Source organism: Urocitellus parryii, chromosome 7, assembly GCF_045843805.1.
Source record: "Urocitellus parryii isolate mUroPar1 chromosome 7, mUroPar1.hap1, whole genome shotgun sequence".
Taxonomy (NCBI): domain Eukaryota; kingdom Metazoa; phylum Chordata; class Mammalia; order Rodentia; family Sciuridae; genus Urocitellus; species Urocitellus parryii.
Genome location: NC_135537.1, coordinates 132,890,313 through 132,915,399, shown reverse-complemented (window position 1 = coordinate 132,915,399; position 25,087 = coordinate 132,890,313). Strand labels below are relative to the sequence as shown.

General features: G+C 46.1%; 1 protein-coding gene across 1 annotated transcript in view; it reads left to right on the top strand.

Annotated features, from left to right (window-relative positions):
* Positions 1–293: 293 nt before the first annotated feature.
* The window catches only part of Nlrp1 (NLR family pyrin domain containing 1), a 37,829-nt gene continuing 13,035 nt past the window's right edge, over positions 294–25,087 (top strand). Inside the window, exons 1-8 of the mRNA XM_026393939.2 lie at positions 294–576; positions 1,459–1,620; positions 3,139–3,339; positions 6,872–8,489; positions 12,239–12,409; positions 18,051–18,221; positions 20,924–21,094; positions 22,727–22,816. Coding sequence (XP_026249724.2) covers positions 294–576; positions 1,459–1,620; positions 3,139–3,339; positions 6,872–8,489; positions 12,239–12,409; positions 18,051–18,221; positions 20,924–21,094; positions 22,727–22,816 — 2,867 coding nt within the window. The remainder of the gene's footprint in view (positions 577–1,458; positions 1,621–3,138; positions 3,340–6,871; positions 8,490–12,238; positions 12,410–18,050; positions 18,222–20,923; positions 21,095–22,726; positions 22,817–25,087) is intronic.

Genomic DNA, 25,087 nt, shown 5'->3' with positions numbered 1-25,087 from the left:
AGTCCCCTTGGGTCTCCTCCCTCCTGTGGTTCTCCTACCACTCCCCTCTCTCCTCCTGATATCATCTATATTGGCAGATGCCCTCAGTTTACAAAACTGAGTCCCAAATGCTGAATCGGAGTTTGCCAGGCTAAGAGACATGATCCCCAGGAGAGTCGTGCATTGAGAGACGTGCATTGGCCAAGGCAAAGGAAGATCACTCTTCTCTACCTGCCTGATGCCCTTCACCACCCACTCACTTGCCCACTGCTCCCCCCATGAATATCCCCAAGGCTCTCCTTCCTGGGGCAGAGATGGCCAGAGGGACCCAGGACCAGCTGGCTCATTACCTGGAGCTACTGCCGAAAGAGGAGCTGAAGGAATTCCAGCTTCGGCTATCCAACAAAACACTCTTTGGGTGTCCTTCTGGTGTGACACCAGCTCAACCAGAGAAGGCAAGTGGCACGGAGGTGGCCTCACAACTGGTGGCTCAGTATGGGGAGCAGCGAGCCTGGGACCTGGCCTTCCATACCTGGGAACAGATGGGCCTGAGTCTGCTGTGTGCCCAGGCCCAGGCACAGACGACCTTGACTTCAAGTGAGTAGAAAAAGACCCTACCCCAGTCCCACTGGCACTACCACCCTCCCACCAAGCCACCTCTGGGTGGGTGACTTGGGACTGTCCAAAGGAGCATGAAGACTAGGCTAGAGCTAGAAGGCTTGCTGGGGGGGCTCTTGCTAGACTCCTTGCCCTATACCCTCTTCTATTCCAGTGCATTTCTATCCCCCATGGGATCCTCACAGTGCCTGGAGGGCTGATGGGGGGTAGACTGGCATTCAGAAGGGTACAGAGAGGAGTGGGCATGGGTTTCAAGCCCGGCTCCCCAAGAAGCCCTTACAGAGCATTGTAGTTATGAACATGACTGGGAGATAGGCAGAGGCAGGCTCCTGTCACAGCACTGCCACCCTGGACAAGTCGCTTTACTACTCTGCTTCTGTTTCTCCATGAGAGAGTAAGAGCCTGTGTGGGAGTTAAAAGAGATAATCCATGTGAAACGGTTAGCAGAGTCTAATATACAGTAAATGCTCCATAAATGCAAGCTCTTGCTATTGTTGCTGCTGCTGCTATTATCATTATTGGCAACCTGGGGAGGCAGGTGCTGGCAGCCTCACATGGGAGAGCTAATGCTCAGAGGGGAATGTTAACTTACCCAAAGAAGCAACATCAGAACCAGGAAAGGTAGGCAAATTCTCTGAGCCCCAGATCAGGACTTTTTGCCCAGTGGTGTCTGTGAGGATATCATTCTCTGGATAAGCCTGTCGGGGGGAGGTTGTGAGGGCCTCAGTGGGCTCATGGGTTTCTCCCGACCTCACTTGGTTAAGAAATGGGAGCTGATTAATATGAAGAACCCCAGGCTCAGTCTGGCTTCTGTTCCTGCCCCTTGGACAAGCCCTCAACCTCTCTGTCTCCTTCCCATAGGCAACTCTTCCTTAATCATTGGCTCCCCAAAAACACCCGCCATGGAGTCCCCCAGCTGGCCCACCTCCACAGAAGTGCTGAAGTTCTGGAATTTTCCTTGCACCGGGTCCACCCGGGAATCAAAGAGAATTTTTCCTGTAACACCTAGCCACATCCAGAAAGGTGAGTTAAGAGCCCTGCCTGGGACTGGGGTGGGGCAGTGAGTCAGCCAGTGGGTCCCCACAGTTACACATGGACCTTCATGGGGACCTGGGGGGGCATACTATAGAGGAAAGATGAAAGAGCCAGGATAGGGGTGGTGAGAGCCATACGGCTGGAAGTAATGGTCCTTCAAGGACCTCTCAGTGCTGAGACTGCTCCCCTTTCCGTTTGACAGATGGGGAAACTGGGACCCATGTGCATCAGTCCTGTGTGGCATGGTCCTTGACCATGCAGAGCTCATCCCATAATCTTGGTGGGCACTGAAGATCCACAGGGTCAGGGTAGCCCAGAAGTTCAAAAGAGGCTTCTGTTCTCCAGATGAAAACACACACACACACACATGCATGCATGTACGCACACACATATCTACTTGCACAAAATCTGAGCATGAGGCTGGGCTCATTCCTCATCCCCAGCCAGTTCCCTTTCCTAACTTCTCTTATTTTATTCTCTACCGTTTTGGTCACCAGGGTTCAAACCTCAGCTACACCCTTGCCTCTTCCTCTCCTATCCCAACAATCAAAATGGCCACCTCTTGACAGTGCAGAAGAGCTAAAGAGAACAGCCCGCCTGTTCAAACTCACAAGCACTTAGGGGCAGAGCCAGGGCTAGAATCCAGAGCAATCCATGCCTGGGGAAGTTATTTCATTCTCCACCCTGTCACTGCTTTGTGGAAGTCCTGGGTTTGCCCCAATTTCCTTCCCCTTCCTCTGTGCCCACTCTCGATCCTCTGCTCCCAAGTCCTGGCATAGGTGGCTACAGGATCCAACTCCATTGCCCTCAGTTTTCATTCTGACTTCACCCACTTGTGGTATGATGTGGAACAAGTCTTTCCACCCTCATCTGAGACTTCATACTACTTAATTTTAGCTCCTTGTACCACCTCCAACTCCACAGGGTAGAATTAAACTACACACACACACACACACACACACACACATGCACGCACACACATATCTACTTGCACAAAATCTGAGCAAACACTCTACTTTGATATAAGAGGGGCTAGACTGCTCACCTGTCTCCCCTAACAAAGATCCCCCACTATTTATGCCTCCCAAGAGCACTCTCCTCTTTCCCATGCCCAAATCAGTACCAGACTGCTCTGCTGCTCTCTATCACTTTGAACAATTCAACTCTACCTCCAACTTGCATGGCCTGAGTTCTCAGTGTCTGGCAAAACTGTGCACTGCAGTAAAGAGGATCCACCCTGCCCAGGAAGCTGCAGAGTAACTATGGTTACTTGAAATAGGGAGTTTGGCCTCTCAAGTGGTTCATCAAAATCTTGCAACCTTAAACACACTATATTCCCACCAAAATGTTTCAGAACAGCCGTAAGAAAATAAAACTCTCCATCTACCTTGATGTGGCTTAAACAATAAGATCTTAACAACTAGTCCGCAAGATCATTGTGAGAGTCAAAGTGCATTTTCAGTAGCTAATCATTTCTCTTTTGTCATCCCCCATCCCCCCATCCAGGAAATTCTCCCTTGTTCCTCCACAGAGCTCCTTCAAGCTCTACAGACCAGGAGTCTCCAAGCCAAGAGTCACCCAATGCCCCCACATCCACAGTGCTGGGGGGCTGGGAACCTCCATCTCAAACCAATGCAGAACCAAGGCATCAGGGAGCTCCTGAGACTGAGAGGCTTCTGGCTGAAACATCTGGAAACTATTATGGAGGTGAGGCCTTGCCGAGCTTCTGGGGCATGGCGGGGATACAAAGGCATGCACAAAATCAGGTCCCTGGGGGCCAGGTTAACAGGCTGAGCAGAGGACCTGGAGAACCTCTGAATCCACTCCCTAGGACCCCTGACACTGCAGTCACCACTAGACCTAGGCCCTGCTTCTAGGAAGCCGCTAAAAATGAGGATGTGGGTTCATTCTCCAGCACAAGAAACATACTCCACTGGCCTGGGGTCAGGTAAGCTGGATCTGATGTCCACAGAGCTTCTCACCAATCCCCTGCTGGAAGTGGTCTAGAGAAAGTCACGTGCCTGCAAGTGCTCGCTAGACACCCCACTCCATGTCAGACCCTGTGCCAGTGCTTCAATTGCATATTCTATTTAAATTTCACAACCACCGTTATGGTCCCATCTTGCAAATGAGAAAACTGAGGCTGAAAAAAGTAAAGTCTCACAATGAGGGGCACAGCTGGAATTCAGCCTTCCTTCTCCCCAACACCACAGTCCACACCTTTAACCCCTATGTCCTACTCCCTCTGCTGTATAGGCAATGAGGACAGTCATTTCAAAGCCACAGCCACACTGGCTTCTGGTGTTATGGTCTTAACCCATGCTAGGGGATGCTCTTTTTGTATCTGAGAGGTGTTGAGTGAAAAAGAATCCTTCTACACACAACTGGGAGTTAATTTACAGAATTCATGGGCCGAAAATGTGGCCTAGGCTCAATGTGTGTCAACTGATTTAGTCACACCACTTCCCATTCAAAAAAAGAAAAGAAGGAAGAAAGAAGGGAGACAGGAAATGAGGAAAGGCAGAAAAATAGGAAGGAGTCAAGGCATCGTACAGAAACATACAATGCAATAATGATTAAAAAATTTTAAAAAGCAAGTATAAAAACCATGAAGGCAAATTAGTTGCTATAATTAAAGGTTCCATCAGTTCTGAGCATCCTGGCAAGCAGGGCAAAAAGAGCAATATAATGGGTTACATAATAGCTATTATCAATAAGAAGAGAAAAGACCCGCTCAAGGGAACTGGAGTCAAATTCCCTCCACAGCTAACCCATTTCCTCAAGTTTTTCCTGATTCTAAATTCTAAAGAAATTCTTCAAGGGTGGAAGTTGAACAGTTTCATAACAAGTACAAAAATCACACAGCAGGCTTTCTCATTGATCAAGAACAAAGGCAGAAAAATCTGCCTGTGTAAAGGAAATGATAAACAATATTTTAAACTCTGTGGGTCTTTGCCGCAGCTACTCAAACCGGCCATCACAGCCTTAAGGCAACCTTAGACGATACAGCAGCAAACTGTCATGATTGTGTTCCAATGACACTATATTTATGGACACTAAATTTTGAATATCATATAATTGTCACAACATGAAATGATATTCATCTTTTGATTTTTTTTCAACCATTTGAAAACGTAACAGTCATTCTCAGCTTGCAATTTGTACAAAAACAGGTGGCTGGCTGGGACTGGCAAAAACAGGCCAAATCCAGCCAGCTTTCCTGGTTTTTGTGGATTTGGATGGAGCTGACCAACACCTACCTGGTCAGGGGCGTAACATTAAAATGAAACTCATTCAAGGTAGAGGATTTTTTTTAAGTATTACTTAATTCAAGAAAGAAAATATTTTTTTTTAAGTGTGACTTGATTCAAGAGGACAGTCCATGGTCACAGATCCATGAAAACTAGGAGGTTTTGGAAAAAGTGACATCAGAAGAGTTAAGTCCTCTCTTGGCATCTCAAGAGGCACAGCCTGAGCAGAGTGGACAGTGGCCCCAGGTAACAATTGGCAGTGACCTATTGTTCCTAGAAGATATTCACATTGCTAGAAATGTTCTCACAAGAGACAATAAAGGCAGACCCATAGATTATGATTTCAGAGGTGAGTTGGACCCTGAAGCTGCAGTCTCACAAAGAATAACAATATGAATTGACTCCACACTCCAAACTCTCCCCAGATTTTCTTCATCCTGCCTGAAAGGTAGGACAGGTAGTAAGCTTGACCTCCAGATATAGCCCACCAGGTGTCCTGGGATAAACTGGTCTTCACCATCCCAGATGAACCATCTGGATCATCTTTAAAATTCATCTAGGGGGGAAAGCAAGAGACATTCAAAATGTTAGGAAGAGAAATGTGGGGCGAGATTATAACAATTGCTCCATTCAGAATCTGACTTAATTTGGAGCCTGAAGACCATCTGTGGGGAACGATCTCTTGCATGATGAGCTCAGCTTCTCACTGTTCACTAAGCATCTTTCCATCTTTCACAGGTTGGTTCCCTTAGAAGCAGGTCCTGAGATGAGTTGTGTGTGCAGGTAGTTTATTGGGGAGGTGATTCCCCAGAGGCACTGGGAGTGAAGAAGGAAGTGAGTCTGGGGAGGAAGAATCCCTGCAAAGGTGCACCATGGAGCAGGCTACCCCTGTGAGCATCTGTCTTAGTTCATTTTCTGTTGCTACAACAAAGTAACTGAGACCACGTACTTTATAAAGAGAAGGGGTTTACTTATCTCCTGCCAGTTCTGGATGCCAAGAGTCCTAAATCAGATGGCCACATCTGCTTAGTTTCTGTTGAGGATCTTGTGCTGCTCCGTGTGTGCGAGAGGGATAGGGGGCAGAAGAGCAAGCAGGAGGCTGCAGAAGAAAGGAAAGGGAGTCCAATTCCCTCCACAGCTAACTCATTTCCTCAAGAAATGAATGAATCTCTTCATGAAAGCTCCTCCCCCATGACCTAAATGCCTCCCATTAAGCCCCACCTCCAACACCACTACATCAGCAACCAAATTTCAATGAGTTTGGGGGGAAATAAATGACATCCAAACCAAAGCAGCAGCTGAGGTTCAATGCTGTTGAGGATGTCTGAGAGACAACGTAGAACATTCCTCAGAGTTGCCTGTCCTGAGTACAGAGGACCCCATCTGTTGTCAGCTAATGCTTTCTCTAAAGCATTAGCTTTGCAGTCTTTCTGGCACATCCCACTGTGGGCCATGAGAGAGCCCTCAGACAATCACAGGTGCTTATTGAAGGATATGATTGGCAGGTCCTGCAAAGGTGGGTGTTGAAAAGATGCCATTCAGGAGACAACAGCATCTGCTCCATTATCTATGATTTCCACTCCTCCTACAAGGAGATATCAAAATGCCCAACTTACAGATGAGAAAACTGAGGCTCAGTGCAGCTCATGGCCCAAGTCCTAGGCTTAATGAGGGCAGACAGTTGTGTCTGTTGGTTCACTCTTTATTCCCAGCCCCTAGAGTAGTGCCTGGCATTTGGAAAGCCCTGGATAAATATTTGAATGAAAAAAAATATATATCAGAGAGTATGATTTGGTAAAGATTTGAACTAAAATCTTCTACTCCAAAGCCCTTGTTCCTTCTACGTCACCTGCCATAACCCACCATTATCTTGCAGTTAATGTGCTATGTGGCTCAGAGTAGGTACCTAAGTCAATTCAGTTGTTAAATGAATAAATGATCAACTCTGTTCTGTACCATTAGTTCCCATCTTTTCCTCCCTTATTTAGGAATCAGAGAAAGATATCAAAACCAGAGAAGAGAAAAGCTCCGCCACGCACAATCCTGGAAAAATGACAATATGCACCAAAAATTCACACAGCTGCTACTTCTACAAAAGCCTCATCCCAGAGGCCAGGATCCCCTGGCCAGGAAAAGCTGGCATCGTGATATAGTGGAGGAGCAAGGACATTTGATTGAGATCCGTGAATTATTTGGCCCAGGCCCAGGTTTCCAGAAAGAACCTCATATTGTCATACTGCATGGGGCTCCTGGAATTGGAAAGTCAACACTGGCCAGGCAGGTGAAGGGAGCCTGGGAAGAAGGCCAGCTGTACAGAGACCGCTTCCAGCACGTCTTCTACTTCAGCTGCAGAGAGCTGGCCCAGTGCAAGTTGGTGAGTCTGGCTGAGCTCATCTCAGAAGATGGGAAAGCCCCTACAGCGCCCATCAGGCAGATCCTGTCTCAGCCAGGGCAATTGCTCTTCATCCTGGATGGTATCGACGAGCCAAAATGGGTCTTGAAGAATCATAGTCCTAAGCTCTGTGTGCACTGGAGCCAGTCACAGCCCGTGCATGCACTCCTGGGTGGTTTGCTGGGGAAAGCCATACTCCCTGAGGCCTCCTTGCTGGTCACATCTCGGACCACAGATCTGCAGAAACTCATTCCTTCTTTGAAGCAACCACGTTGGGTAGAAGTCCTGGGCTTCTCAGAGTCTGGCAGGAAAGAATATTTCTACAAATATTTCACAGATGAAAGCCAAGCAGACAGAGCCTTTACTATGCTGAAATCAAACCCTGAGCTCTTGACGTTGTGTCTCATGCCCTTGGTGTCCTGGATGGTCTGCACTTACCTGAAGGAGAACATGGAGTTGGGGAAAGTACTCCCACCCACCATTCAGACCCTCACAAGCCTGTGTATGCACTACCTTTTCCAGGCCTTTCCAGCTCCACACCTAGGGACACAGCTCAAGGACTTCTGTTCTTTGGCTGCTGAAGGCCTCTGGCAAAGAAAGACTGTGTTCAGTGCAGGTGACCTCAGGAAGCACGAGTTAAATGAAGCCATCATCACCATTTTCTTGAAGAGGGGTGTTCTCCGCAAGGGCCCTGACTCCCTGACCTATAGCTTCATTCATCTCTGTTTCCAGGAGTTCTTTGCAGCAATGTCCTATGCCTTGAGGGATAATGAGGAAAGAAGCCAAAGTCCTGATGGCCTTGGAGGTATGGAAGAGCTGCTAGATGTGTATGGAAGGAACAACCTCTTTGGGGCACCAACCGTGCGCTTCCTGTTCGGCCTCTTAAGTGATCACTGGTCAAGAGCAACCGAGGAACCCTTCACCTTCCAGTTGTATCCGGAAAGGAAATGGGAGCTGCTGCAATGGGTGGAGGCCAAATCCCCACCAGGACAGCCACACTCTCTGGAGTTTCTCCATTGTTTGTATGAGACTCAGGATGAGGAATTCCTAATGCAGGCCATGGACTGTTTCCAAAGAACAAGGATGTATGTCCAGACAGACATGGAGCTTCTGGTGTTCATTTTCTGCATTAAATTCTGCCGTCATGTGAAGAGGCTTCAGCTGAATGAGGGCCCACAGAAGGGACAAGGATGGAGACCCCCTGGTGTTGTTCTGTGAGTATCCTGACCTCTCCTCTCATCAGCTCCCACCCACTTCCTGAGCACTGGAGACACTCATGTTCAGCCCCAGGGGCCAAAGGATGATGTCACCATGATTTCTAACTGCCCCATCCAACCACCATTCTCTACCTTCTTAAGATCCTCTGCATGACTGGGCACAGTGGTGCAGGCCTGTAATCCCAGTGGCTCAGGAGGTTGAGGCAGGAGGATAGCAGGTTCAAAGCCAGCCTCAGCACCTTAGTGAGGCTCTGTCTCAAAATAAATATAAATAAAAAGGGCTAGCGATGTGGCTCAGTGGTAAAGCACCCTGAGTTTAATCCCTCAGTACCAAAAAAAAAACTCTACCCTCTCCAAGGATCAAGCCATCCATCTGCCTCTGCTCCCCTCTCTCTTGATATGCTATCTCTCCAAGAAATGATAAATTTCTATTTCAACTGCTTCAAGCACACCTCCCTCTCCCTTCCCATGACAATGACATTGACCCTGAGATCTTCCCCCATCACTTCAGGATACATGTCTATGAAGTGGAGTCCCCAATTTTTCCCTGCAAAACTGATTTCCTTATTTGCATCAATGGTGCCACTATTGCCCTGGACACTCAACCTGAAACACACTCTCTAAGCATAAAACAGTGGCTGTCTGAGTGGCCATCCAACCCCAGCAACACTGGGAACTTCCCCTGCCTGTGTTGCAGTATTGATGGTTCAGTATCAGTATGAGTCTATCTTCCCCCCTTAGATGGTTCATTCCAAAAATATTAGTTTAACACTGATTTTGTGCCATGCCCTACAAATTACAAATCAAAAAAAAAAAAAAAAACAATCCCTGCCCTAAGGAACTGGGAGAGAAAACAGTCATCCATCAAATAATTACAATAGAATTTGATGGCCTTCGATAATAGAGGTATGGAAAAGGTATTACGGGGAGCCCAAAGAAGGGAATGAGCACACAAGTGAACCAGAAAAGGAGAAAGGCCCAGAGGGAAAAAAAAATGTTTTATTTATTTGAGTCTTCTCTTTTCAGATTTTTAAAGCTTTTTCTCATAATAAAACCCATGTTCACTGTAGAAAGATTAAGATATGTAGATAAGCAAAAAGATGTACATTAATATCAATTGTAATTCTGTCACTCAAAGATGACCATTATTAAGAATTGAGTTATTGCCGGCCATGGTGGCTCTCACCTGTAATCCCCAAGGCGCAGAAGACTGAGGCAAGAGGATTGCAGGTCCAAAGCCAGCCTCTGCAACTTAGCAAGGCTGTAAACAACCCATTGAGACTCTCTCTCAAAATAAAGAAATGAATAGGGCTGGGTGTGGCTCAGTGGTTAAGGGCCCCTGAGTACAATCCCTGACACCAGAAAATAATAATAATAATAATAATTCAGTTATGTCTTCTACTCATTTGAACCATGCTATGCATTTTATATCAGTCAGCTTTATTTTCCTAAAAGGTCAAGACTATCTTCTTGTGTTATTAAGTCCGATACAACAGCATTTTGAATGACCATGGGGGTCATCCCTCAGGAGAGCTCTATGACTGATTTGACCATTACCCTATTCGTGGGATTGTTTCTAGTTATTCTTGGTTGTAAACATGATGTTGGCCTTAAAGGATATGGACACAGGTGTTGCAAGTGGCAGTGCCCTGATGTGCATCCTGGAGAGGCACAGAGGCAGAGACCAGATGGGGGATAAGAGGAACCTGGGATACAAGGCCAGAGAAAGAGAGTTTGGAATGGATGGTAGCAGCATCCCATGGGAAAGTGGGAGGTATACAAGTGGAGAGGGAGATTTGAGAGGCTCCAAGTCAGCCAGGCCAGGCAGGGAGAACAGCCAGAAGACTAGAGTCCACCAACAAAAATATTCCAGGAAGAGGGGCTGGGCATATAGCTTGGTCAGTAGAGTACTTGCCTTGCATGTAAAAGGCTCTGGGTTCAATCCCCAGCACCACCAAATATATCAAGACAGGATGAGAGGCCTCAGGTATCTATTTGTCTTATAATCAAGCATCAAGCATTTTGAAGAATCAGTTTTGAATTTTGCCCTTCAGGTAGTATAAAATGCTAAGTATGAATCAACAAAATCCATCCTTTGGAACTTTAATTATTTGATTTATTTTATATTTATTTAGTTTTGTAGAGCTTGAATAATACGTGTTTAAATTTTTGTTTCAGTCAACACTGGCCACCTGGAGAATCTTTTTTTTTTTTTTTTGATGCATGCGTAGCATTTATATTTTTGAAGTCATTAATGTTTAAAACTGCGCTAGGATTTGGGAGAGATTCTGCAGTATCTTATAATCGTCACAAACCCTGTGCACCATCAAGTGCTATTGCTGTCCTGATTTTGCAGCTAAGGAGACTGAATGAGGCACAGGGAGGGGGACTCGCAAGCAGGCAGCTGGTTCCAGAGCCTCTGCTCCACACCTCTGCACTGCTCTGGAGGCTTTAGGGGAAAGATGAGTTAAGACTGGACTGTAGTGGGTGGAAGAGTTACTGGAGTGTGGTGATAGAGACCTCTGGCAAGAAAACAGAAATGTCACTCTGAAACATGGAATCGAGCTTGAGCAGTTGAAGCCCTGTGCTTCAGTAAGCGTTTGCATCTCTGTGACCCAAAAACCCAACAAGTACAAATTAGAGGAGGAAAAGTTTATTTACGGCTCATGATTTCAGAGGTCTCAGTCCATAGATGGCCAACTCCATTGCTCTGGGCTTAAGGTGAAGCAAAAATTTAAAGATGCGTTATTCAAGCTCTACAAAACCAAGCAAGCTCTGGGCTTAGGGTGAAGTGGAGGAAAGCTTCTGAACTCAAGACAAGGTCAGGAAGCAAAGAGAGGGAGGGGAAAGAGGCCACAGGGAAGGTGGACCTTTCCAGGGCACAACCCCAGTGACCTACCTCCTGCAGTCATGCCCCACCTGCCTATGGTTACCACCCAGTTCATTCAAACTAGAATGGACTGATAAGACTACAGCTCTCACAATTCAATCATTTTACCTCTGAAGATTCCTGCATTAACAGGAGTTTTGGAGGGACACCTCATATCCAACCAAAACACCCCAGAAGCAAGTGAGATCATTAAAGTATTGGGTGAAAATGGAGAAAGTACATGGGTGGAAGTCCTATAAGGCAGAGTCTACTCTAACACTCATGTGAAACTCATCATCCTCTCCCATCTGGGTTGCAAATATTCTCTCCTAGGACATTCCTTTTGCCATCTCTTTCCTGTGGAACTTCACTAAGGTCTTGCTGTCCTTAGAAAGTACAGGGGCCCACAAAAACCAACATGAAGAGTAGTATATCTAATCATATCCAACATCCCATCACAAAATCATCCTCAAACCGTCTCTCCTGGACTCTGTTCCCATCTCCTTTCTAGCCACTGGGACTCCAAAATTCTGGGCCAAAGACAGGTATGTCTTTCTTCATTGATGGGAGGAAGGCTGTCCAAATTTCCAAGCTCCTCCTCTATGCCAGGGGCTATGCTGAGTACTACAGATAAAAAGAGATACCAACTATCTGCCCCTGCATATTGGTAAGGGTTGTAGAATGAGGTACCACACAGAGGAGGCCACCTAACCAGGTTGGCAGGAGCAGGTGGAAACGTGGGTCAGTCCTGACAATGTCACTCCCCATTGAGGCCTGGTGCTCAGGAGGACAGAACCCCTCCCTGTTGTGCAGTGCTGTGCACACAGACTCTGCACATCTGGGTCACATCTCTCCTGTTCCTCTCTGTCTCCCTCAGGTCCAGATGGGTCCCCATCACCGACAATAGCTGGCAGGTTCTCTTCTCTACTCTCAGGGTCAGTGGAGGCCTGAAGGAGCTGGACCTTAGTGGAAATTCGCTAAGTCACTCTGCAGTGCAGAATCTTCGTAGGACCCTGAGACCACCTCTGTGCTACCTGGAGACCTTGAGGTAAGTCTGGCCTGGGGTGTCCAATGAAGCAGTGAGGGGTGCGAGATGGGAGGCAAAGGCTGAGTCTTAGGATGAAAGACTAGTCTTTGTATTTATCACATACCCATTGATCCCCTCTGACCGTGCACTGTGACGAATGCCTGTGCTACTATGGTAAACGCATGCACACAAAATCTTTTCCCGCAGTTTGTGAGAGACTGGTGTTAAGGACCACAGCTAACAAACAAGTGACAACAGGCCCAGATAAAGGCTCTAGTGGAGAAAACTTCCTTGAGGAAGTAACTGGAAGAAAATCTAAAAAACACAGAGGATTTGACTAAGTGAAACCGGAGGGAAAATATCCCAGGCAGAGGGAATAGTATCCCTCTCCCACCTCTCCATGGAACCTCCATTCTACTTTTTTTGTGTATTTTTTTTTCTTTTTAACCAACAAGTGAGATCATGCAGTGTTCTTCTATTCTGGCTTATGTCACTCTTGGGGTTCATTTTGACATCATTATATAAGCATGGAATGTAATTTGCTCCAAATCAGTCCCCAGTGCTTCTCATTTACCTTTCTCTTTGACTTCTCTCCTTCCTCCCCCTCCTCCCTTTCCTCTATACTATTGATCTTTATTCTATCTATTTATAATCTGTTTGGGGGAGTATCAGAGATTGAACTCAGGGGCGCTCAACCGCTGAGCCCACATCCCCAGCCCTATTTTGTATTCTATTTAGAGACAGGGTCTCACTGATTTGCTTAGGGCCTTGCTAAGTTGTTGAGGCTAGCTTTGAACTTGTGATCCTCCTGCTTCAGCCTCCCAAGCCCCTGAGATTATAGGCATGCACCACCATGCCCAGCTATTTATGGTCTATTTTAAATAAGTGCATTATAGATATACATAAAGGTGAAGTTCACTAGGGTATATTCATATATGTATTTAGGAATGTTTGGTCAGATTCATTCCACCACTCCTCCCTTTTCCTGTCCCTCTTCCCTCCCCATCAATCCCTGTCCTCTACCTCACAAATTTCTCTTCCTATTTTCATGGCATTCTCCCCTCCTTTATTCTCCCTTACTTTGATCTAACTGCCACGAATGAGAGAAAACATTCGACCCTTAACTTTCTGGGTCTGGCTTGTTTCGCTTAGCATGATGTTCTCCAGTTCCATCCATTCACCAGCAAATGACATAATTTCGTTCTTCTTTATGGCTGAGTAAAACTCCATTATGTATATGTACCATATTTTCTTTATCCATTCATCTCTTGATGGGCACCTAGGCTGGTTCCATAGCTTGACTATTATGAATTGCACTGTCGTAAACACTGATGTGGCTACATCCCTATAATATGCTGACTTTAGATCTTTTGGATATATACCAAGGGATGGGATAGCTGAGTCATATTGTGGTTTCATTTGCAGTTTTTTTTTTTTTTTGAGAAATCTATACTGCTTTCCAGAGTATTTATACTAATACTCAGTCCAACCAACAATACATAAGTGTACCTTCCCCCCACACATACATCTTAGCCAACATTTATTATTATCTGTATTCTTGATAATTGCCATTCTGATTGGAGTGAGATGAAATATCAATGCACTTTTTATTTGCATTTCCCTGATTTCTAGAGATGTTGTACATTTTTTTCATATATTTGTTGGCCATTTGTCTTTCTTCTTTAAAAAGTTATCTATTTAGTTCTTTAGCCCATTTATTAATTGGATGATTTGGTGGGGGTTTTTATGGTGGTTGTTGGGGTTGGTGTTGTTGTTTGGTATAAAGGTTTTTGAGTTCTTCATATATTCTGGATATTAATCCCCTAGCTGAGGAGCAGGTAGCAAAGATCTTCTCCCATTCTTGGAGGTTCTCTCTGCACCCTCTTGTTTCCTCTGCTATGCAGAAGCTGGTTAATTTGATGCCATCCCACTTGATTCTTGGTTTTCTTTCTTGCACTTTAGAAGTTATGTTATGGAAGTCAATGCCTGTGCCAATACATTGGAGTGTTAAGCCTACATTTTTTTTCTACCAGTTGCAGTTTCTTGTCTAATTCCTCAGCCTTTGAGTTCACTTTGAGTTGGCTTTTGTGAAGCATGAGAGATAGGGATCAAGTTTCATTCTTCTACATATGGATATCCAGTTTTCCCAGCATCATTTGTTAAAAGGCTATCTTTTCTCCAACATATGTTTTCCACACCTTTGTCGAGTGTCAGATGACTATATGTATATGGATTTCTCTCTGTGTGTTTTCTACTCTATTCTGTTGGTCTTCATGTCTTTTTTGGCACCAATACCATGCTGTTTTGGTTACTATAGCTCTCTGGTATAATTTGAGGTTCAATATTGTGATGCCTCCAGCATCACTATCCTTGCTCAGAATTGCTTTAGCTATTCTGGGTCTAATTGCTTTAGCTATTCTTCCAGATGAATTTTTTTTCTAGTTTTGTAAAGAATGTCATTGGTATTTTAATAGGATTTGCATTGAATCTGATAATGCTTTTGTTGACAAAAGTATTAGTCTTTTAGTATGACAATTTTGATAATATTAATTCTGCCCATCCAAGAAGAACATGGGAGTTCTTTTCATATTCTAAGATACTCTTCAGCTTCTTTCTTCATATTCTGTAGTTTTCATTATAGAGGTCTTTGACCTTCTTGGTTAGATTTATTCCCAGGTATTTTCTAAGATTATTGGGAATGGGATATAATTTTCCTAATTTTTTTTCAGCTGATTCATTATCAAAGTTCAGGAAAGCAATATATTTATGTATGTTGATCTTGTATCTGCTGCTTTGCTAAATTTGTTTATCAACTCCACAAGTCTTCTGGCGGAATTTTTTGAGGGTTTTTGTTTGCTTTTTGGAACGAGGGATTAAACCCAGAGGTGTTTAACCATTGAGTCACAACCCCAGCCCTTTTTATATTTTCATTAAATAAAAAGGGTCTCACTGAGTTGCTTAAGGACTCACTAAGTTGCTGAGGCTAGCTTTGAACTCATGATCCTCCTGCCTCAGCTTCCTGAGCCACTGAAATTACAGGTGAGTGCCACTGCACACAGCCTTTTTTGGTTCTTCTAAATATAGGATTTATGTCATTTATGTCACTTTTGGATTTTTCTTGAAATACATTGAATGGGCTAGAATCAAGAATTCTGGAATTTTTCTTTAATGCACTTTCATGTAAAGTGCATTACATAAGAGCATATTGCATAAACATAGGAGGAGTTGTAAGAGAAGAGGATGGAGAACTCAGAGATCTAGAAAGAGCAAAGCCAGAAGGAGAGCAGAAGGACATAGGATCAAAGACACCTGAAGGAGGAGCCTTGGGCTTCTCTGGAACAAAGGGACAGAGACAGACTGTGTGGAAACATGGCAGCTGAGGAAGAGAGGTTGAGGGACACTGAGGGTTTCAGGTCCCACAGCAGCATCCTTTAAACACTGCCAGGCACTGTCCTAAACACACAGCACACACTATCTTCTCAGATCTTTACACCCACCTTGCACAGTAGAGTTAGCAAATCCATGTTATAGGTAAGTAAGTGAAACTCAAAGAGAATAAAATCTGCCCTTAGTCTTCTACTGGTGACTGACAAGGTGAGACCTAAACCAATGTCTCTCTGGCTCCAGAGCCCTTATACAGTCCACTCTTTCACCCCTAACCAGATAACCTCAGCCTCTTCAATGAAGCCTGAGGCCTGATGTCCTTGGTGGTCTGGGGAGAGGTTGAGATTTGAAGAAGGAGAATCCCTGCAGATGAAGAGGGCCACAAAAGTGGCTCCTTGAGATCCCACCCACAACTTATGTGCACACAGCCCACCAAATGCCAGGTTTCCGCTCCCAGCAGTCACCAGACCCATGCACCTTGTCCTAGAGTGGGCGCAAAACTCAAGCCAGAGAGCATGTATGTGCCCATGGTTCTACTACCCAATCCACGGCAGATGGGAGAACCCCACCACCACCACCAGTGTATTGCCAGGATGCATGCAGTATCCAGATCATTAGTGGGTGAGTCTTGTTCTCACCAAATTACCAAATGAGCCATGGTTCTAAGTGCACCACCCTTATCCTCCCCATTCCTGATCCAGTCCCACACTGGAGACAGTGGACAACAGTGGTCACTGGGTTGAGGAAAAGGCTAGCTGATACCCTGTGACACCAGGAGGCAAGGAAGTAGGAAGCCAAGAACTCTTCTAGCTCAGGGAAGGAGAGAACTGACTTGAGATAAGAGCATATATAAGCCAAGATTCTGTTATTCCATCAAGCTTTGCTTCCAAAACATAAATTCAAAGATAAGCATATTTAAAAATCCAAGATGGCAGCCACCAAGAATTAAACCCCAATCATGGGCCCTCCTAAGCACTTGGCACTATGTGGCAAGTACACTTAGTTGTGGACCTGAGAAGCTGACCCTGTCTCCTCTCTCATCTGCTTTCTCAGTAAGTGGCAGTAGCTTCAACTCCATATCCAACCCTGGTCCCAAAATCTAAAGAGTCACTGAGTGTCATCTAGTCTCCCAGAAACATCTCCCCATAGCCATGACTCTGACCCAGGTGTTCATTCTCCCACCATACCACCTGCTTCTTGCATTGCCCCACCTATCACCCTCCACTGGCTGTCAGGGACCTTTCCAAAGTGATACAAAAATCACAACTGTCCTCAAGAACTTTCACAGGGTCATCAGTGCCCACTGAATAAAGTCCAAACATCTTATAATGACAGTCGAGACTTACCACTATCTTGGTATCCTCAAACTTAATCTGTATGCCAACGAGATTAAACAACAAATGTACTGTGATTTCACATCCACCCTGCCATCCAGGAGTACCCCCAAAACCACCCTCACCTTTGGGAGCCACCCATTCCAGGCACACCTTCATCCTCCTTCTTTTCTCAATCATTCATTCCTCTGCCTTCAGTGATCTTGACTTACCCCTTTTTTGATGCTATTCTGTGCATTCATCTACAGACTTAAGAAATGCACTAACCCAGGGGTGGGAGTGTGGCTAATAATAAAAAGGGACAAAACACATGGATTTTATATTATGAAGAGGAAGGAACACAAAAAAGTCAAATAGCAAGTAAAATGCATTGTGAGTGATAAGGGCTGTAGAAAAAGCAAAGCAGAATAAAGTTGTGGGGAGTCTGGGGGTGCTTGTATAATCTTGAATAGGCAGAGTGGTGAGCAAGACTTCATCAAGGTGACTTACCATTGAGCAAAGACCTGAAGCTTGTAAAGGAATTAATCATGAGGTACTGGTTTGTTCCAGATTGCTCCAGGCAGAAGAAGGAGCAGATGCAAAGGCTCTGGTGTGTTTAAGAAACAGGGAGAAGTTTAGTAATAATGGAGCTAAAAGAGATGGGGACAGAGATGACAAAGATCCAGATCATCAGGATGGATCCTGGTGACCAGGATAAGAACCTTGAATTTTACTCTGAGTAAAAGCACTGTAGAGTTTTGATCAAAAACTGACCTATTGCTATTTGTTTCTAAGTCCATCCCCACCATAGCATGTGCATTTCTGGGGACCTGAGATAAGAGGTCTTATCAACCTCCACCTGGACCACAAGTGTGGCCCCAGTAGGTGCTCCATGGTTGTTTGTGGGTATACATTGAACCACAAGATGATAAACTTGAGGTCATGGATGTGTGTGTCTCCTACAGGTTGGCCAGCTGTGGCCTCACCGCTGAAAGCTGCAAAGACCTTGCCATAGGGCTGAGCACCAGCGAGACCCTGACTGAGCTGGAGCTGAGCTTCAACTTGCTAACAGATGCTGGAGCCCAGCACCTTTTCCAGAGTTTGAGTCAGAGGTTTTGCAAGCTACAGCGATTACGGTAAGTGTCCCTCTTTGAGAGATATTGCCTGGTGAGGGTGGACATGGACAGTGGAGAAAGAAGCTGACCATGTGGCAGATTAAGAAAAATGGCAGAGAAAGGGGGGACCTGCTTCGTGGGATGCGGAGGAGCTTGCAGAAACTCAATGTTCTGTGGAGGCTCAGGAGGATGCTCACCCACACCTGGGCTGAGGTGGGGTGGGGGGTGACCTCAGGGCTCCACATGCAACAAGAGAAGCCAAGTCCCAGTGTACAAGCCCTTCTCAAACACCTATCTTGGCCACCTTTGCTATTGTCCCATTGGTAAAACAAGATCCCCTGATATCCAAGCCCAGATTCTAGGGGAGGAAAAAATAGACTCTAGTTCTTGATGGAAGGACACTACCATGGGGCACAGGTGCAAGGTGGGCACCAGGAGAGAACTTATGTGGCCAGTTCACAATCTACTACAGAGGATGATGGTGATAGCACAAGAGTGGATTGCTCATGTCTCCCTAGTCTCTCTGGAGCCCCCCCCCATGCACAAGATCACACACACACATGCACTCAGGTCTCACAGTTGCCATCAGGTCTCCTTTTGGCTTCTGCCTGAGCCCCAAGAGATGTTTGTTCACATCTCTGGTCCTACTTGCATTTGACCTTCCCAAGGTCAAATCTTCTGCTTCACGGTGCCGTTGCCTGTTCTGCTACTCAATAATCCTGAGCAAAAAGGTAGATGGGATGGGAGGATGGAAAGGGGAGCCACTGGGGTCTCCTTCTAACACCAGGGATCACCCATCCCTAGAAGGCTAGGGTAATATTTTATCCTTTCTACATCTACAAAAGACAAAATGGGTCAAAGGTTAAATTATTTTTATAAGGCTGCATAAGTGGGAAGCAGTAGCACTGGGTTTTGAATCCGGTCTGACATCAAAGCCTGGTGGTCCACTTTCCAAGCGCCCCCTCTTCACCAAGACCCTTTAAGGACTAAGTGACATGCTACCAGGTTGGTTTGCAAATAAGTCTTGAGTGTTCTGCTGTGAGCAGAGCAGATCAAGTTGTGGAAGCTGAGGGCTGCAGAAGTTGAACTAAGACACCAAGAGCAGAGGAGCTCCAGACAGCAATCACCTAAAGAAAGCCTATTTTTACATATTGCACATGCACAGCCTCTTCCTGTAGTAAAGGTCCCAAATGCTCTTCTGAACCTTGACTCATCATTAAAAGCAGATCTTAGAGATGGTCCCACATCAATACATACATTTGCTTCATTCTTTTTAATGGAAGCACAGAATTTCACTACACGGATTCACCATTAGTTTTTTAATCACTTCCTTAGGCATCTGGGTTATCGCTAATCTTTATCACCATAAACAGAGCTTCGATTAATATCCTCCTCTATGTATCCTGAGACACAGTGTATTATCTGTAGACTAAACTCTGAGAATTTCTGGGTAAAGACTATATGTACTGCTAATTTTGCCTTCTACAAAGAATGTACTAATTAAGGGGAACATTGTTGAAGCTGGGCACAGTGGCACACACCTGTAATCCCAGCGACTCAGGAGGCTGAAGCAGGAGGATCACAAGTTCAAAGCCAGCCTCAACAACTTAGCAAGGCCTTAATCAACATAGTGAGACCTTGTCTCTAAATAAAAAATGAAAAAGGTCTGGGAATGTGGCTCAGCAATTAAGCACCCCTGGGTTCAATCCCTGGTATCAAATAGCTGGGGATGGGTATTGTTTACCAAAATTAAATAGGACACATAAGCCTCAGTCACAAGCACCCAGCACCAGCCCCTTCTCAGTGAATGTCTATAGCTACCCCACTTCTACAAGGGGGAAAGGGGGCTTTATTTGGAAAAACAGAGTAAAACCATCCTTCCACTCCATCCTTGCTTCTCCCAGATGAGCCATCCCATCCTCTCCCTATGGAGAAGATGGCCATGAACAGTAAGAATCAGATTTTCCCAGACATCATGGAATATGAGCCCTTCTTCAAGCCCAGAAGCAGCAGACCAATGGATCTCTATGTCCGTTCCATTTGACCTGCAGCTAGACTATAAGAGATACAGAGTTATCCACACAGATAAGACAAGGCATTAGAGCTTAGCACTGCTCAGAGCAGCATGCAGCATGTCAGACATGGCTCTGGCTTGGGCCAGCATATGTACCCAATATTTACCCATTTGTACTGGAGAATACAGGAAAGGCCCTCAATTCCAATAGAACCTATCATATCCCCCTCAACTTCTGTTCATATATTAGAAACTCAGTAGTTTTTCTCCTAGACTGTAGATCCCCTTAATATTGAAACCCACCAGAGCATCCTGTGTCCACTGACTTTGAGTATTTGGCCAAGCCAATGTGGTTAACAACTAAACCCAGACACACCAATGGGAGGTTGAGTAAATTTTTCATACAAGGTGGATACAGTGCATGGGCAGATTTCATGTGACTCCCACAGGAGCATAAAAGGGAGGTGGCCTGCATCCTGAATGGCTCCTGGGTCGCAAATTAAATTTAATAATTGAATGATTAATTCTCCTGAAAGGAAAATTAAAACCTCCCAGATTAGCACAAGTCAGGAAGGTCTTTATGTTCCTTTAACATCACTTGGGAACACCACAGGGCCACAATAATTAGAAAAAGAGACCAGACCCCAGTTACCCAAAGGAATGAGTCCTCAGGACAATGACCAGTGGTCCGTGTGCATCTCTCCGGCAGACTGGTCAGCTGTGGCCTCACTTCCAGCTGCTGCCAGGACCTGGCCTCTGCACTCAGCGTCAGCCCCAGACTGTTGGAGCTAGACCTGCAACAGAATGACCTGGGCGACCATGGAGTGAGGCTGCTCTACAAGGGGCTCAAGCATCCAGCCTGCCAACTCACACTCCTGTGGTAAGAGCCCTGTGGGTCCTTTCTGGTCAGGGACAGGGGTAGAGGTGGGGTGCTGAGAGATGGGACAAGGGAAGGAAAATGGATAAATGCATAGCCCAGGTGGCCTGGGCTCCTTGTCATCTGTGCCACTCATACTGTGTGAGTTGGACAAGTCATGATCTCGCCTAAAACTTGGTTTCTTCATCTATGTAATGGAAATATCATGCCCACCTTTTGGGTTATAATGAACTGCATATAAAAATAAAGATGGTACCAGGAAGAGAACTGAGCATGATCACATGATAATTATTGGGGAGACTGCATGTTCTAAGGGTCTCTCCCATGTTCACCTCATTCCAGGGTAGTACTTCATCCATTATTTACTCATACACCAATGCCTGGCAGGCTTCCCATGTGTCAGGCACTGCCCAGGCCCTAGGGATACAATAATGAGCAAACAGAAATGGGCCCTGCCCTCCCAAAGCGTACACTCCAATGGGAAAGAGAGTGTCATTGAGTGTCTGGTTCTATCTGGCTCTTAGGAGGGGTCCAGAAAGCCTGTACCTTCAGGCTTTCTTCAGCCAGGCCTTCTGCCTTGACTCCAAAACCTAAAGGAGTAGTTGGGCAAGATAATGGGAATGAAGAACTTACATTCAGGTTCTCCTGTGGTTAAAACTGGCCATTTACAACCAGGGGAACTCTACCCTGGGTGCTAGTGCCTTGGTTCCCCACAGAGCTCTTTCAGAAGTCTCTCCAGAGCTGATGCTGTGGGTAGATCTGGATTCAGATCTTGCTCCCTGAAATTCTGAGATGGCTTCTGCATCCTCCTTCTTTGAGCCCAAGGCTTGGTAAACAGGGACAAGCTTCGCTTCAAGAGCTCCATCTTCTTCCCCCAAAGAACAGCTCAACAGCAGTAACCGTGACAATGCACAGTCTTTTGCAGATGTAGGCTCTTTTCACCCTGCCTCACGATGAGCAAAGCAGGAGTGACCAATCCCAGGTTGTAGATTGAGGACACAGGGGCCCAGAGAAGAGAATAACTACCTCAAATACAACAGAAACCCCAGGACTCTGTTCTTCCAGCCTCTGGGAAGGAAACCTGAGACTAGGCCCTAGGTGGTCACTCTGAATAGCCATTCTGTGGTGGACACTGTGAAATGTAGCCCAGAGTCCCTTCAGGAATGAAGATGTATCCCTCCACCACTGGAGATGCGGATGGCAGCTGGCCACAGGAATGTCCTGTGCCAATGAGCGCCACCTCACCCAAGGACATCCCCTTCCTGGGATAGCCTGCATCCAATGACTGACCCATGTTGGGGTATAAACTCCCAGTCCCTCATCCCAGTTCCAAAGTATCATTTCATCCTGGCTTCAGAAACCCCCCATGAGCTAGCCAAGGCTGCCATTTAGACTATATCACAGCAGTTTCCACCCCTGCCCAGTTCTGCTGCCCTCCCTCCCCTTGTCCTGGTGTTGGCCCAAGAACACTCCCTAATAAACCTCCTCACTCTACCTCCAACTCAGAGCCTGATTCCCAGGGAACCTGTGGCAGATTCCTTTAGCAGGTGTTGGAACCCAGGAGCTGGGTCCTTGAGGAACTTAGGATCACATGGAGAATCCCAGGAGAACCAGACCCCGCCCCTGTGCTTGCAGGTTGGACTATACCCCTTTGAGTGACCAGGTGAGGGAAGAGCTGAAGGCCCTGGAAGAAGAGATACCCAGGCTGCTCATCTCCAGCAGATGGTAAGGGGTGGACCAGGTCTCCTTCTGACCCACCCAGGCCCAGGGCTGAGCCCTTGCCCCTGGTCCAGAACTAAGAGGTGGACAAAGGGTCTTGGGGTGGTGGGAAAGACAAACAGATAAGGAATGGCCACCGGGACTGGAGATTTGGATCAGTGAAAACAATGACCATAAGGGGGAGACAAAGACAAAGACACCGAGAAACCTTTGGAGGAAAGACCACCATCACATCTCCCCTATCACCACCACCATCACCACCCCCACCCCCTCCCCACCACCACCCCACCACCCACCCACACTGTACCCATCCCCTGGACTTGAGTGAGCACCTCAGAGCAAGAGAATCCGTCCTCCACCCCCAGGGAATGCTCTGTAGCCCCCATGTTCTCTTAGTTTGGCACATTTCAGCACCTGACTGTGAAATCCTTCTGTCCTCAAGTTCCTGGAGGCTGTGTGCCTCACTATAAATGGAAAGAAAAGGACTCCTAGGCTTAAGCCACAGAGTCATCCATTCATCAAAAGAACAGGAGGCACTATTTGGGGATCTGAGGACGCAGAAGTAAACAAGACACAGTCCAACCTCCAGGAGCTCAGTCTGTCACTGGAAGGGGTGAGGGAGGTCCTGGACAGGAGGTCCTGGACCTCAACTCAGAATAATGAGGTCCTTGACATACATCAGAAAAAAAGAATTTTAATGTGTCAGAGAGGCACAAGAAGAGATTTGTTCACGAAAGCAAGGAGTACATATTCAAGACAGAATGTGGGTTATCTTAAGTGAGAAAGCACTTTGGGGATCTTGTGTTCTTTAAAAAAAAAAAGAAAAGCAAACTTTGTAAGGGATGGACTTGGGAAGGTATGGGGAGATGACATTTTTTATGGTGGTCTGGCTGTTCTCAGGATCTTTGACATTGTCTGCATTATCTGATCAATAGATAATGTTTGGAACGTTCCCTATGTTACAGGTTACTTAAAATATCACATCTCCCTTTGCTCCATCTGTTCTAAAAGTACATGGCACATTTTCCTGAGTGAATTTCCAGTAACACTAAGATTGTGAATAAAGATTTAGAGACTTCTCAGAAATGTGGGAGTGACAGGCCTGGGGGGGGGGGGGGGAATTGGCTTGGGAAGTAACAGGCCTGGGAGGGATCCTGGCCTAGGATGTGAAAGTGTGAGGAACTTTAGCACAAGGCTTTCAGATTAAAGTGACAGTCCCTTTTTGCTTTCTTTCGACTCCTTTCTATCTCTTATATCTTCTATTCTATCTCAAGTCCAACAGAGAGACTAATGGGCCTGTTTGATCTTGTCCAAGGAGCTGAGGGGAGTTCTGAAAGATGGGGCAAGGTCAGCTGAACTGAGAAGGGAGAGGATTCCAGACAGAGGCTCTGAAGCAGGAGACAGCTCGGCTCCTTTGAGGAATACAGGAGGCCAGGTGTGTGGACAGTGCCACTCAAAGTGTTGTCCACAGACCAGCAGCAGCATCCTCCCCATCACAGAGGAACTTCTCGGGAACACAAATACTCAGGCCCCTCTCCAGACCTACTGAATTGGAATCTCTGGGGTGGAGCCAGTTTCTCTCAATGGAATCTGTTTGAACAAACGCTCCGTTCCATTTTTAAGCACATAGAGTCTGAGTGCCACCTGTCTAGAGATCAGTGAGTAGGGAGAAAATGGCCCAGATGGAGTTGGAGAGAGATAAGGGCCATAGCAAGGCCCTTTGGACCATTTTAGGAACTTCTCGTTCCCCCGCTCCCTCCCCCAGAAGCAATAAAGAGACATTACAGGACTTTCACAGTAAAATGATATGTTAGATGCATATTTTAATATTAGCTACTGTGCAGAAAATGTGCTGGAGAGAGACCCAGAGCAAAAGCAGGGAAACCTTTGGTGGGATGCTGCAGTGGTTCAGGCCACAGATGCAAGGCCCTGGGACTAGAATAGAGATGCTGGAGGCAGAGAATGGAGAACAGAAAGGAGAGCTACCAGGGGGTATTATCAAGGTGGTCAGCTGTGGGCAAATGTCTTACTTTCTTTTGTGCTGCCATAACAGAATATCTGAGACTTGGTGCTTTATAAAGAACAGAGATTGTTTCTTACAGTTCTCAAGGCTGGGAAGTCCAAGGTGGAGAAACTTGCATCTGGAAAGGCCCTTCTCTCTGCATCATCCATGGCAGAAGGCAGAAGGGCCAGAGACTACATGTGAGAGAGAAAAATGGGGCTGAACTTGCTTTTATAACAAACCCACTTTGGCCTCAACAAATCCACCCCCTGTGA